Source organism: Vanacampus margaritifer, chromosome 1 (assembly GCF_051991255.1).
Source record: "Vanacampus margaritifer isolate UIUO_Vmar chromosome 1, RoL_Vmar_1.0, whole genome shotgun sequence".
NCBI lineage: Eukaryota > Metazoa > Chordata > Actinopteri > Syngnathiformes > Syngnathidae > Vanacampus > Vanacampus margaritifer.
This window is the reverse complement of record NC_135432.1, coordinates 28,874,269-28,889,143: the sequence shown is the minus strand read 5'-3', so window position 1 is coordinate 28,889,143 and position 14,875 is coordinate 28,874,269. Positions and strand designations below refer to the sequence as shown.

The following is a 14,875-nucleotide window of genomic DNA, read 5'->3' as shown; positions in this document are numbered from 1 at the left end:
GAAGAAGTGAAATCAAAGGGGGCTCTATGTAGGACAAGTCGCAGCTAATTTGCCCTGAAATCAGCGCTTTCTGGGAGATGCGCTGCATTGCTAACAGATGGTTTTGCTTAAGGGAAAAAAGGAAGTGAGAGGGGGATGGATAACCGGACAGAATGAACACAGAATATCATATTTAAAACCAAGGGAATCTTCTTTGCATGAATGCATTTCTTTTACCCTTTCGCATAAAAATACACAGCCAATGTCTCCTGTTTGGAGACAGGGACAATACAACTGGGAACAATTGAAGTGCTATCATGGTGAAATATCAATTGATAGAAAAAACATCCAGACATATGCAACATTGGTTAAACAGTAGAGAATGACCTTGCTAAGGACCGCCGGGTACACAAAGACAATCAGGCTGTTTTCGTCTTTGGTAAGAGGTGTGTTAAGAGTCGATTTGTCCCAAAAAAATAAGAAATGGGCTGGGGGAAGGCGACAATCTTAATAACTAATCTCTCCTCCATGGCAATACATAAGCTACACTTTAATCATCATCATCACTAGTAGCTGCTCTACTAAGGATGCAACAGCAAGCAAGAAGAGAGATCACAAGAAGCCAATGCTAATCGCTAAGCTAACAGTGTGTCGACAAAAATAACAGAAAAAGTGCCTAGGTGTACAGTACACTTAACAGAAGTCTGGTTGGAATCGTGTTGAAGTGGGGACCAACCAGTTAGTGAATTAAAGCAATTCTGGAAGAAAGAGTGGGCCAAAATATTTCCACAGAAATGTGAAAGACTCATTGCCAGTTATAGAAAACGCTTGATTTCAGTTGTTGTTGAGGACCAAACAGTTTTTATGCTTAGGAGGCAGGTACTTTTTCCACATAGGGCCAGGTAGCTTAAAAAAAAACGTTTTTCCTTAATAAATAAAATCACCATATAAATGCTGCATTTTATGTTAACTTAGGTTATCTTTGTCCTATATTTACATTTGTGTGTTGGATGATCTTAAACATTAATTTGGGGAGACGATGCAAAAAAACAAGAATTTGAGAAGAGGTCAAATACTACACTGCAATATTCGAATGAAAAGCAGAGAAAAGAATAAATCTGATTATTTTTGCCTCTTTACAGGAAACGATATTTCCATAATAATTTTTACACTTAAATTTATATCATGATAGGTACGTTACAGATTTGATTTATACCATGATATGAACTTTAGGTCATAGAGATCAGCCCTAAGTCTTCATTTGAAGCAACTTAGTCTCTGACAAAAATATGAAAAACAATTTACACACAATCTTACATTTATGTACAAGGAACATATAAATTAGTGTATAAGTTAAAATACTTTAGGTAAAAAAAATGTTTTGTTTTGTTTTACATACAGGATACTGCATATGTATGAAAGCAAGCAGTAGTTCTTGCTTTATTGAACCAGTTAAAAAAAATTGCAAAAACTGCCTCTGTCACACAGCTTCTTCAGTGTACTTACATCAACTAATTTGCTCCCCAAAACGTATAAATACATTCTATTTTAAATGTTTTAAGTGTACCAAAGACGTATTCATATGTGTTTTATGCTTCTTTTTATGATAGAAAATACAGAAGGCTTTGATGCAGCCTCTAAACTGCAGAGAACGGGTGAAGCAATCGTAGTAAGAACAAAAACTGCCAGCTGGTGGCAGCAGAGTATAAGAGATCAGCGAGGGTCATATTGCAGAAAGCTAATTTCCCCACAGTTCTAAATAGATTTGTGAATAATGATGAGACTTAGCTATATTCTAATGCTAATTGCTGCAAACTGAAACAGATAGAAATATACTTTTTTTCCTGATGAAAGAAGAGACTAATCTTACTTTTGGTATGTGCCATGTTTTTATAGCAATAGAAAACAATATTCTGTGGGCCTTGCAAAATCAGTCAAAATCCAGTAAAACAGCCTGGAGCGAAGGAGGTTGCTTCAGTGAAAATGGCTGGGAGTGAATGAGTTAAAGTAATAGCTTTAACTGTTTTGATGCAATGCAATGTAATGTAGTATTTGTAAAGGTTACTGTAAATAGTGACTATTGTGCTGAAGCATGGATCTGGGAAGGAAAAAAAATCATGATTCGAATTGAAATCGCAATATCTGTCATAAAAATCACAATTCAATCTTTTCCTGAAATTGTTTAGCCAAACTGCCCAATGTCGCTTCTTTCATGAAAGTGGGTTCCCCAGACGACAGGAAGTATTTTCCCAAAGCAAATATTTTCCAGAGAGATAACATTAAGGATGTGAGTGCAGCAATCATGCCGAGATATGAGAGCGTTTGTGCGTACCTGAGAGCAGCAGCATGATAAGTGTCCACATAGTCAGAGATGAAGAGCTCTCGACTCCTGACCACTGGGTCTGTGATAACCAGCTCACGTCCGGAGTCTAGAAAATAAATGAATGGAGGATGTTATCTGCTAAGCATGGAGAGGCACAAATCTCATGTATTTACCTCATAAAATCAGCAAAGACGTTCTACAGTACCAGTATATATCATGACTGAGTCTTAAGTACATTTGAAGAGGTCAATAAATGCCCCATAATTCAATAAAGCCAATAAAATGCATTCCCCAGAGGAGAGGACACCATGTCCAGCCCTCTATACTTAAATGACCCTTGGAGATGGGGCGTGAAGACACATCAGCAGCGCAGGGTATGAGACGCTACTTTGATGAATGAGCTGACTTGTTGTGACATGCTGAGACCACTGTAGCATGACCTTGTGACATTAATCCTAATAATCCAGAGCCACTCCTGCAAGGACGCACTGCGGACGGCATAGAGCCACACTGACACGTCTACCCTGCGGCGGACAAATCAAAAATATGCTGCATTTTGTTCTTAAAACAGATAGCATGCCTCTGACCCCGTTTAGTTGTAACTCTGTTTCTTTATGCATTTGACCTCGGGTTCCAGGCTCTGGCACAGCATATATTTAGAGGTGTCTGCATTCTGGGAGGTAAACTGAGAGCAGCTCAGTCATCGGGGCGCTGCTAACAGGATGTGTCAACAGGTGAGTGGCTTGTAAAAAAGGTGTAAACATTAGCTCCTTTTTAATACACTGACTTTAAATAGAAGTACGGAGATGGGCAACGTCTACAAGGAATACAAACTACATTAGAAGGAATTCCTGGTGTCTATAAATAGTGGGGGTAATTTGCTTTCAATTTGTGAATGGAAAAAAAAAGCAATACTCAGACATCCACAGCTATTACTAAAAAGTCGTAGTCTTCTCACTCTAAAGTGATCTGCATCAACACAGAAGCTTTTTTTTTTTTTTTTCAAAATGGAAATTGTTTTAAAAGTCAACTTTTCCCAAAAAAAGTTGTCATTTTGAAAGAAAAAAAATGAACTATTAAACTTTGTTGTTGTCTTGTTTTATTGTTCACGTGAGAAGATAAAATGATCTGTGTTTATGTGCCCATGGCCATCCATGTCACCACCCTTTTGTTGAGGATGTTGAAAATGGGGATTGTGTTTGCTCCTGCTGAAGTCGATCATGACGAGAGCCACTGGTGCTATTGAGTGTGTGTATGCTCAAGGGCCACATGGCACTGCAGGTTATTAACACTTGACAGCACTGCTGTGTGGCCTGAAGGAGCGTTGCCAGGGGAACAGTGTAGCACACCACTGATTTAGCTCCTCTGCCCGAGACACTAGGCTGTGCTTTCCGTTTGAAATGCAACCCGCAGCTCCTTCCTGTAGCTCCTACACATCCGGAGAACACAGGTGTGTGTGTGTGTGTGTGTGATTTTTGTTTGAAAGTGGGGTTCTTGTGAAACAGTGTGCAGGCCCACCGTTCTCATTGTTGCGATCCTGCACCAAGTGCTGGTAGACAGAGTCGGGCACTTCTGATTGGCGGTAGTACCATTTCACATTCATCAGCAGATGGTCCCGTTTACTCTGCAAAACAGAAGAGAGCATTTTTGTTTGATCAAATCATTGCAAACTATCCATCTGTCAACACTGATGATTGCATTGAGTCACACTCACACAGTTTGACGTGGCATGCAGGGGGACTAAAGCTTTAAAAAAGCAAACATAGGAGGGGGGAAATAAGTAAGTGGGGTTCATTTTATCCTCAATGAACCAGGTTAGGATTTGTTTGGGCTATTTTGCATCATTTTCTGATTTTATGCCCAACAGAGTGCCATCTACTGGTCTTGTTATAAAGTGCAGTTCAGAAAAGACCTGTAATTCCTTAGCTGACCAGCAGGTGGAGGCACAGAGGTGAGAAGCCAGGCCTTGCTCACATCATAGCCAGTCAGAGGGAAAAAAAGGAAGGTGGGGAGAAATTGAGGTGAGGCATGAAAAGGGTGAAATACTGTTTTCATTTCATGTTCTTTTTTTCATATTGTGCCTCCACATAAAGTCAAATGAGCATCACTGTCGTTTGACGGAACATTTCCAGAGACTTCTTGGGCTAAGACACTATCTTGTGTGCATGAACCACCACTTATCAGTACCAGAGGGAAAAAAAAGGAAATTAGTGAAATGTACATCCCCTTTCTGCCTCATCCTATCTGTATGGTGGGGAACAGGGGGTCAGAGTTAAGATATTTCGAGTACATTGTTCAGTTATGTCACTAGGGAGGAGAGGCTGAGCCGAGCAAATCACCCTCAAGCCCACCTCTGCTTTTCCCATTCTCCTCCAACTCCCTCCTTCCCTGCTTAATCGTTCTCATTCCATCCTCCACTCCATTTTCTTCCCCTCAACCTTGAGCACGGTGGAGGAAGTGAGCCTGGACGTGTTAAACAGCAGCTGGTATGCACTCAGTCAGCTGCATTGACTCCTCTGGGTGACTGTCAGTATTCATACATAACCACACATTTGGACTCGACAGAGAGCTACACTAATGGACTGAGACAGAACCTCGGCAGAGTGAGAAGAAATCTGTGCAGTGACGTCATGGCCCTCCTCCCCCGTCAAGCAGTTTGCTCGCCCGCCCGACCTCCTCAGTGTCTATCGACTTTATAGGCATGATTGCCTTTTGGACGTTAGAACGGGCACAGAAAAACAAGCAGTTATCTAGTGCTTATACATAATTAATACTTAAAGAAGACTGTAAACGCTACCAGTGTGCTGTCTGAACATTTCATTTTCTGCCTGAAAAAGCAGATGTTATAGCGCCTGTGGGTATGCAAACAGAGAGGTGCACATTTTAAAGCACTTTATTTGAAAAGGTGCAAAAGGAAGGGTCAAATGTTTCCCGAGCTATGAAGTGTCCAAAATAGTTGCTTTTTAGAAGCTGAAATTGGCGTTAAGCCCTCTCAGGCAAAAGTGGGGGCGAGATGGAGCGGAAGACAGAGTGCCACATATGGAATGGATGTGGGAGAGACGCATAGCTTTCAATTATTATAAAAATGTGTGCCGATAAAAACATGGAGCGTAAATTAAAGGGGGTGTTGAGCAGCTAAGAGTCTAGATAAATATATTGTTTGGATTGTCCTGGATCTGATTAAATCCATCATAGAAAATAAACTGCAGTGTTAAAGGAGCTTCCTCGCCGACAGTGTAGCAAATCAAAGCCCCATACAACGGCAGCCATCTTGGTCCGTCCTGCCAGAGGCTAAACATGGCCCCGCTCTCCTCCTCCTGAGCCCTCAACCCTGGGAATGCTGCTCACCAGCTGAGGGGCCAAAAGACAAAGCCACTGCTGAGAGGTAGAAATGAAAAAGGTAAAGAAAGAAGAGTGAAGCAAAGGGTCGGATTAAGGTAAGAATGGGGGGCAGGCCTTCTCGTTTGAGCAGACTTATAAATACAAGTGTTCCCCAGCTTTACTGAAAGTCTCAAGGGTACAAGGCTAGCTCTTCATTGAGTGTAGAGATATAAATCTGAGAGTCATGCTTTGGGTTTGAACACAATGGCGCCTCCCCTCCCTTCACTGGCTCAGTTTGGCCTGTGGCATTCTTGGCCACACTCAGAAAGCCAGGAAAGGAGGGAGGGGACGCAACAGTTGCACTAGAAATACTTTGGAAATATCCTTCTTAAACAAATACCAAGTGTATCTTTAGGACTAAAGATACAAACAGAGGCTTTCATCTGGCCTGTGAAGTAATTGAAACAAGACGGGCATTATGCGAGTCAGTTAATTCTCCCTCTCGCTGGCTTCAGGCGCCTGGCCCCTTGAATCCATCATGGGTGAGCAGTTCTCTTTGTGTGGCTGCATGTGTGTGCAGTCACCTCTACAGCTGGGGCCCCGGTGCATACACAGCGAAGACGGAGGAAGGAAAATGTGTGTTATTTAAGGGAGTAAATCGTAAGGGGGGGAAAAAAGAGCCGCAAATGTGGGATTAATTCCATGTTTCCACTCAGATAGGCTGAAATCAATACAGTGCTTTTCAATGCAAAGCAAGCGGTGAGGCTAATACCCTCCCGTGTAGGTCTTCATCTAACATCTGCTCAAGACAGCCTTAACAATAAAGTTTTTGCTGAGCAAGCAAGCTACAACAACTGAGGGAACATTGTGACGACCTGTAACCTGCAAACCTCATTCCCTCCATTGCTGCTCCACACTGTAACACAAGAGCTTTGCTTTTAAACAAAACCAGACCCCTCTTGCTCCCGCACGCCAGCCCCCCGGTGCACCTCATTAACAGGAAACCTCTGTTTATTTTCTCTGCTTTTCAAACACTCTCTTCTTCCTCTGCTAACTCTGTTAGTGACCCGCTCGCCCACCCTCCGCTGGTGACATCAGCAAGCAGGATCTATGACTTCCTTTAGGAGCTGCTGGCAGCCAGAAGGAAGGAAGGAAAGACAGACCTGCAACGGACAGCGGCCGCTCAGTGTTCGCAAGGAATGTCGAGCAGTTGGGCTCGGCTAGCGGGCTGCTGTGCTAACAGCTTAGTTAGCCAGCACCCCCGGGGGGCAGGGGTGGGCCAGGGCATAGTCAATCAGTGCCGGTAGCCGTGTGACATTGACAGGCAGAGGATCAAAATGGCACAGAGGACAAGCTTTTGGGGGCGGGTACATGGGGAGAAGTGCTTTACCTCCCCTGCCGCAAGGGGAGAGCGAGCACAACTGAAGAACAAAAGGCTGATTGTGGCATTTGGAGGGAGAGATGAGATCTGGGAGGACTAATCTTCCACTCTAGCATGATAAGATTAGGGAGGGGGAGGCAGGAAGGGTTGGTTGGGAGGATCACACATGCACTTGCAACAACACACAGACAGTATGTAACACAAATATGATGGGAACCCAATGGAAATGATTTCCACTCTTTCTTTTTCATCTTGCTCTCCGATATTTACTTCCTCTTTCTGTGAGGCGGGGATGTGCCAGCACACCAGCAATCTATAAGAGCTTCCATCTGGATGACACACACTCCCAAAATCTACTTTATTGAGTGTGTGAACATAAACTGGCGAGGTAGACGGGATGTGCTGTGCTCATCCAATCTTCAACATCTCAATGACTGACAAAAGAGAAGGCGTTAGAAAGAAAAAACAGCTTGCATGCACACACACATACACACAAATAACAGGGTTTCAGGATAAGCATCACTTTTCTTCTCCCAGCCCTGCAGTAGACTACGGCAAGCTGAAACTGTGTGTCAGAGGTAAAAGAAAGCACCTCTAAATCAGGCTGTCAGAGGCAGCAGGATTCCATTCCACTCTGCAACACCCCTACTCCACCCCCCGCACTCTGTATGGGCTTCACAGCGTGCACTCGGCCACTGGGACGAAGGAAGGACAACCAGGCCCTTAAGCATTCTTGTCTTCAGTGCATTTAATAAACACTAAACAAATGCTGATTACAATGTTTGGGAAGGAGAACTGCACATGCACACAAGTCTGCTTTGCCCATCTAGCAAAACGAGCAAATACAGTCGGTGTGTGTGGGAAGGATAGCTGCTGATGAAGATGAAGATGATGATGAGGAATAGGAGGAGGTTGGGGGGAGGTTGAGGCAAGTCCCAGCTGTGGTGGCGGTTCTGGCCGAACCTTTGCTCCGAGCATACATGGGGCGCCTCTCCCTCTCCATCCCTTTGGCTTGACCTGTTTGGATATCGAATGGGTGAGCTCTGCTTTGAACACACCGGGCCGGCCCATCTGTCAGCACAACTCACCATTAGATGAACGCTTCAAAGTGGGCAAATTTGCTCTCCCTTCTGCTGTGTGTGAATGTGTGTGTGTGTGTGTTTTTTTGAACACCAGTGACCATGCCAGCCTTACACTCAAAAAGGACTTTCAAGGGAAAGGCAGGTATAAATCTGTTTAACTGAAAAACAGAGATTGAGGTGAAAACTGAATGGAAATCTTTTTTTCTTCACAGTATCTAAGTATCAATGCTTAAATGCTACGCTGCCTCAAGGCTGTGAGCAGGCAAACAAATGAAATCACTTGCTAATCTGATTCAACACTTAATCCTCCTTCCTGCCAAATGGTACTGCTGAGTTCAGTTTGGTACAATAGGCCCATTTGAATTTGAACTTCAGTAAATGCTGTGGTCCACCGGAGATGACACATCATTAACACATTCTTGCTTGAAGAATATGGACCGTGAAAATAATCTGTGTATTTGACTTGGCAATACTATTATGTTTAGCATTTAGCATTGCTGAATAAGATGTGTTAACACTTGACTCCATCTAAAAAATATTCCAGGTTTCTAAGAATAGGCAAAGAAAAAGAACACAGCGGGGGGGAAAGCACTGGTTATGGCAGCAAATGATAATGTACATTATAAAAACAACAAGCATTATTAAAACAAACCAACTGAGAGAAGAAACATGTAAACATGCTTTTTCTATTGTCGTAGCAAGCTTTCTTTCTTTTTTTCTCTCTCTCTTTCTTTCTTTCATTTATTGAATTGTTATTTTTATTTTTTGTCGTAACTATTTTTCTTATAGTAGTTACAGTTTCGTCTCACATTTCTATTACGTTGGAGGTCCAGAATTAGTGAGAATCCCATCGGTACTAGTTTGGGCCAAAAAGTGGGCCTTTCTAGGCAGTTCCACTCAATTTTTGAAGTGTTTTAAAAGAAAAAAGTCCCAGGGGGAAAGACTAAACCCATGGCAGAAATAATAAGAAAACGGATGATGTTGACCATAGTACCCTGCCCCCGCTGAGGATAGGGGTGAGAACGGAGCACACTAACCTTGAGTCCAACATAAATATTTGTCTTAGACTCCAACAAAAAACAATGTTATTTGAGGCAAAGGGAGAGAGGATTTAAAAAAACAACAACACAATCACTCATAATGATGATTATCTTCAGAAGAGCGAGACAAAACACGGAGGAGAAAAGAACAAGGCTATTGACCAGAATGCAGATCCAAGTGAGACTTCAAACGCTGCCTGTGTGAGGACAGATGGAGGCAGTTAGGGGAGCTCATATCTGCTGTTCAGATCATAATACTGACTTTTATTTCTCAAGCCCTGCTGCTCAGCCAGACACAGAGTTACAGCCTGCCAGAAAACATTGTCATTTCTGCCTACAGCCTTTCATTTAGCAGCTTCAAAGCCAACTCGCTTTGATACCTGCCTTTTTGCATATATGTGTGCGTGCGTGTGCAGCCTGGGATCTTCAATTAGGACCAGGGACTAGCCTGGCCTCAAGGCAATAACCATGATTCAGACACGTCACATACAGAAAGAGAGTAATGCTGACGTTTTAAGAACAGCATGTTTTTGTTGTGCCAAGTGCCTCAACCTGTTTGGATTGGAAGATCGTTACCCGAAATCCATTGTTTTATTTTTCCCTAATTAGCATAATAGCATAGCCTGGAAAGCTAATGAGACGTCTCACTTGTACTGTACTGTCTGGACAAATGAGTTGGGGGAGGGCACAGCGTCACGTCAGGGGGATATGAATATCAGGCTTTGTGTAGATGTGTGTGGACATAATGGACACTTGCCCGGCTGACTAATCCAAACCTCGAGTGTGTGTGCATGTGTGTGTTTAGCCTCCTGGGCAGAGCATGGCAGTGAAGGAGTTGTGGGCTGACTGCATGCAGTAATGGAAGACAGGAAATGAGAAAGCTTGCTGGAGCCTGCGCTAATTGCGATTCAGCGCACGAACACACATACATGCATGCATACATGAAACTTTCACACTATAAACACATACTGTGCACTTGTCGCTTGCCGCATCAACAAAAGTGCAAATTGCATATGAGCTGGAGAATACTAAATATCCTATATTCATTCATTAACAGCCTTTTCAAAGCAGAGTTGATGAATTTGTCAGCCGTTTTAGCGCATTGTGTTTTAGAAAATTGTGTTCTGCAACAATAGAAGCACTGGACCTCTTGTTCTCTTCTCTAACCAGAAAATAAAAGTGTTTCTACTTTCTACCTCCTTTCTTTCTTTCGTAATCAGCAGTAGAACATGGGTCTGCTTTACCAACAACACCAGTTTTGCTTTGTGAAAAGAATCACATCAAGTAGTACACTGACATAGACACTAATATTTTTGTTTCGACACCTCAAGCTATTAAAACACACACAAAAAAACAAGACTCAGAAAGGGCTTTTAACTCATTTCTTCCCCAAAACGTATAATCACATTCTATTTTAAATGTTTTAAGTGTCCCAAAGACGCATATATGCGTTTTTTTTATTGACGTATTTGTACGTTGTTTTTTTATGCCAGAGCATACAGAAGGCTTTGATGCAGCCTCTCAACTGCGCAAAATGGTTGAAGCAATGGTAGTTAGTACACAAACGGCCAGCAGGTGGCGGCAGAGTAGAAGAGCTCAACCAAGGCCATGTTGAAAACAAGCAGATTTATACAGTTCTAAACAAATTTGGGAATAATGATAAAACTTAACTATATTCTAATGCTAATTGCTGCAAAACGGAAACAGGTAGAAATATAATTTTTTTTCCTGATGAAAGAAGAGACTAATCTTACTTTTGGTAGGTTCCATGCTTTTATAGAAACAGAACACAATATTCTGTGGGCCTTGCAAAATCAGTCATCCAATCCGGTAAAAGTGAAGGAGATTGCTTCAGTGAAAATGGCTGGGTGGAGTAAATGAGTTGATGGCAACATGCTCATTTATTTACAGATGTACAACAATGAAATTTGCGGTGAGCAGTGCTGACTCATTGCCAGGCTTAAATTGAATGTCAGTGGCTTTTTTATATGCCATTCATCATTCACTCCATGAACAGAGTCATCTTTTCTCAACATAGCGACCTCTTTTTATACTCTTTTTGCGGCACTAAAAGGTTAAATTCCAGTTGACACATCTAAACGTCCATGGCTGTCACTGAATTAATAGGGTTTTTTGTATTCTATTTTTTGAATTTTTTTTTTTTGCTGAACTCCTTTTTCCATGTTAGCCTTGTATTAGGTAGAATAAAGCTGACCAGGGGGGTCTTTGTAGATGTAACTCAAGCTCTCCTCGCCGATGTTCCTCCAAGACCCGATTAATCATCAATCAGTTCCGCACAAACGTCAGCCACATGACCAACTAATCAAGCAATCAATTATTATGCCCATCCCTAGTGTCGTGGACCTCCTTAAATCTATGTGACTTCTGAAAAGCAGCAAAAGGCTTTTTGTGTGTGCGCACATCAAGCTAATATGAATATTTGTCATTCATCTAATATGCAGCAGCAGTCATTTCCGCATGCATGCTCGGAGACAAACATCCAAAGATTTCTGTGTAGTAGCAAACACGCCCAGGAGAATGCTGGTGACGCATGGCTGGAAGTTGATGAAGTGAGAGGGAAGGTATGCAAAAATAGATCTTCAAGCCGAAACCGGACAGACGGCATTACGCGCGCGGCTTGGAACAGCTCAAGCAGTAGCGATTGTATTGTTTTATCCAGCTTGCGTAGATACCCATCTCGCTGCCTCCCTCCCCATCTGTGAATCTGAAGGTGACCTTGCCCATCAGTCAGTCTCTGGCCATGACACCGGCCCTTATCACTAATACGTGATGTACACTGCCAAGCACTCAGCAGTAGGTGGTCCATCATGCACACTCGCTTTGTACAATATGCAAATTTGTGTATGCAAATGACCAATCTGCATGCAATGATAACATCAGCACAGATGTAAATTTAGTAGATATGTGCGTGCGTGTGTGTGTGTACTCAAAGTTATGTCCCTACAGCTGCGGCGCACGAAATCAAACAGCTACTCAGGGCAAATGAAATACTGTTGAGTAGTGTGAAAACAACACACATGCACGTACACGCACGCACACGCACAAAGCATTGAGCAGCCTCCTGCTGTGCTGCAACAAGAGATTTATTGTAGACAACCCAGCTGCAATAACAAGGCATGGCCAGTGCTCAAAAGATGTAAAACACATGATTCTCAGTCTAGACTGACAGAAAACAGTTGCCTTATTGTCACGTCATTATGGGCGTGACATTAAAAATACACTATGTGAACAGAACAGTGCTAAAATGATCGCATCGATTACAGAAGTCACATGTAAGAAAAAAACAAGTGACTGAACAACAACACACTCCACTCCAAACCAGACAATACAAGAAGTGTGTGTAAATCAAAAGGCATATTTGGAGCAGCCATACACACAGTGACGATGAGTGCATTTGTTTTGTCGGGTAGGGGAGGTAAAGCATTTTACTGTCAATGGGGGAATTACTCGCCTCAGTTCACTCTGTCAGGGAAAAGAGAGGACGGCTGTTTATCCGCAGTGAGAAGTGGGTAAAAAAAAAAAGGAAAGAAAAGACAAGAGAGGTCAGAGCTGTTGCTGTGATGGTGTTTTCTTTATGTCTGTGTCTTCAACATTGTTAGTGATGTGTGTTGTTAAGAGACCAGGTCAGCGTAATTAGCAGTGAAAGCATGCTCAGGGCCAGAAAACAAGAAGAAGAACAAGAGTACCAAACACATTGAGGCAGCTATTACAAGGAAAACCAACAAAAAAAAAACTGGATCACCCCACACATAAGCCGATGATGCATCCCATGTGCTTTGGAGGGGACTTCCAAACCACCACAAAGGAAACGTCCATTTACAGCAGTGACTTGTTCTCCGTCACATCCTGCCTCCCAGTTTTCAATAGAGACATAGGCCACTATATCACACTGCCAGAATTGCATAGGATCCTGTAAAGCAACCACCAAAAACCAAACTAGCCGGATGAAAGAAGAGCTGCGAGCTATGTCATGTATGTGAACTTAGGTGGCTTTTCCTCTATTTGTGCAGAGGCTTTTCTTGGCTGCTGGCCGATAAGGTGATTTGACGACATTGCATGCTTGTAACAGTCTGCAGACTCCAACAGGGCGGGGCTTCCAACAGCTCTCCGAACAGCGGGTATCATTGCCCTGGCAGCCCATACATTACCAATGTCCATCCACGCCCCCATGACAGGGCGGGACCAATGGGGAAGCGGCAGCCAAACAAATAAATCCTCAGATCCTCCTGCGGTGTTGGAATGGAGGAGAATGCTGAAAATGCGCCGCTTCAGCTGGTGATTGACACAAAGCCTCTTGTTTACCGGCGCCACGGAGATTAGCATACGTTTACCATATCCCTCCCTGTCCCCCTCTGGTCTCCTCATGCGTACCCCCCATCCCTGCATGAAGTGGATATTACCCCACCCTGCTGCTATGATATTGATCAGCCTCCTCCCTCGCATTCCCCTTCCTCTTTTCTCCTCTCTTCATAACCCACTGCATTGATTCCACCTCTCCCTCCGAGGCTGCCAGCTAGGAGTGATTACACACACGGCTCGCACACACACAAACGCTGCTGTCTCCAGCGCGCGCACACACTCACACACACGGGACAATCTTTGGTGGGTTATGTGGAGCTGTGCTTTACTCTGGAGGCTATGAAGCTAAGTGGCTGTTGCAGCAGCCTGTGAAAACACTGCTTCTTCTCATTCAAGGCAAGCAGTGACTGCAAGCTTAGCATTACATATTACCATAATAAATATGGCCGTTATAGCCTGTTAGCATAGCACATCGACATGCTGGCATACAGCCATATGTGCTCTTGTGGTTTTTGAGAAGCTGGTGCTAAAGACGGCTGTGGTGGGACTTGACAGGTGGGCTTCAGACACCTTGTGATTCTGTGCAGAGCCACGTCGAGCACATACACGCTCCTTATATGGGTCTGCAGTGCTGCACTCACCAACCAGCTCAAACCAAGCATCCAGCCCTCTCCAGTCAAAGCGGTTATGTGGAGCAGCAAACGAGTGGATGCCACAGTCATAAAGGCAAAAGATAGACAAAGGATTTTAACGGCGTGTGTAAACTGGGTACCATTGAGGGAGATTTGACATGCTTCAATGATAATCTGTGCCAGCAGCCTATTGCATAGCTAAATAAACTACACGCCAGAAACGGGGGACAAACTAAAGCGGAAAAATCGTCTCCTAGCAGTATGATTTGGCATACGTTCTACAAGGTGGAACACCATTCTTGTTAAGCACACTTAATTAGTGTTTTAATCACACCCAAAATGTCCCACTACGACATCATCCTTTTTTTCCTCATGAAATGCTCCATCTCATCTGACATATAGTAAACAAGCTGTTGGATATGCAGTTTTAGCTAAAGAACTTACAATTGCAGTGTAGGCAAGATCATCTCTTTCTTACCTCTCTTCTGCACAGCAAAGAGTGTACAGTAGCGTCCCATATATAATATACACCCCCACCCCCGTTTGGCATTTAGATGGCATTTTAGTGTGGCAGCAAACAGTTTGCACCTAATTATGGCCAGTTGCTGCTGTATCCATCCACAATGTGAGCAGGATTAGGCTATTATTTCCATTCTCCTAAGGATAACACACACCTCTGCCATTAGATTTAATGTTAAGGTGGGCTGGGGGTAAGTGCTTGAGGAAAGGAAGTCCAAGCAAAGCAGGATGAGCGAAGTCGATGTGTGAGCTGAATCGATCAATGTTTTCTTCCTGTA

General features: G+C 43.3%; 1 protein-coding gene across 4 annotated transcripts in view; it reads right to left on the bottom strand.

The window, feature by feature from the left end:
- The window catches only part of rerea (arginine-glutamic acid dipeptide (RE) repeats a), a 169,266-nt gene that overhangs the window by 39,399 nt on the left and 114,992 nt on the right, over positions 1–14,875 (bottom strand). For all 4 annotated transcript variants that reach the window (XM_077545677.1, XM_077545676.1, XM_077545671.1 and 1 more), the window contains 2 exons: positions 3,821–3,926; positions 2,312–2,408 (listed from right to left, as the gene is read on the bottom strand). In XM_077545677.1, the coding sequence (XP_077401803.1) occupies positions 2,312–2,408; positions 3,821–3,926 (203 nt within the window). The remainder of the gene's footprint in view (positions 1–2,311; positions 2,409–3,820; positions 3,927–14,875) is intronic.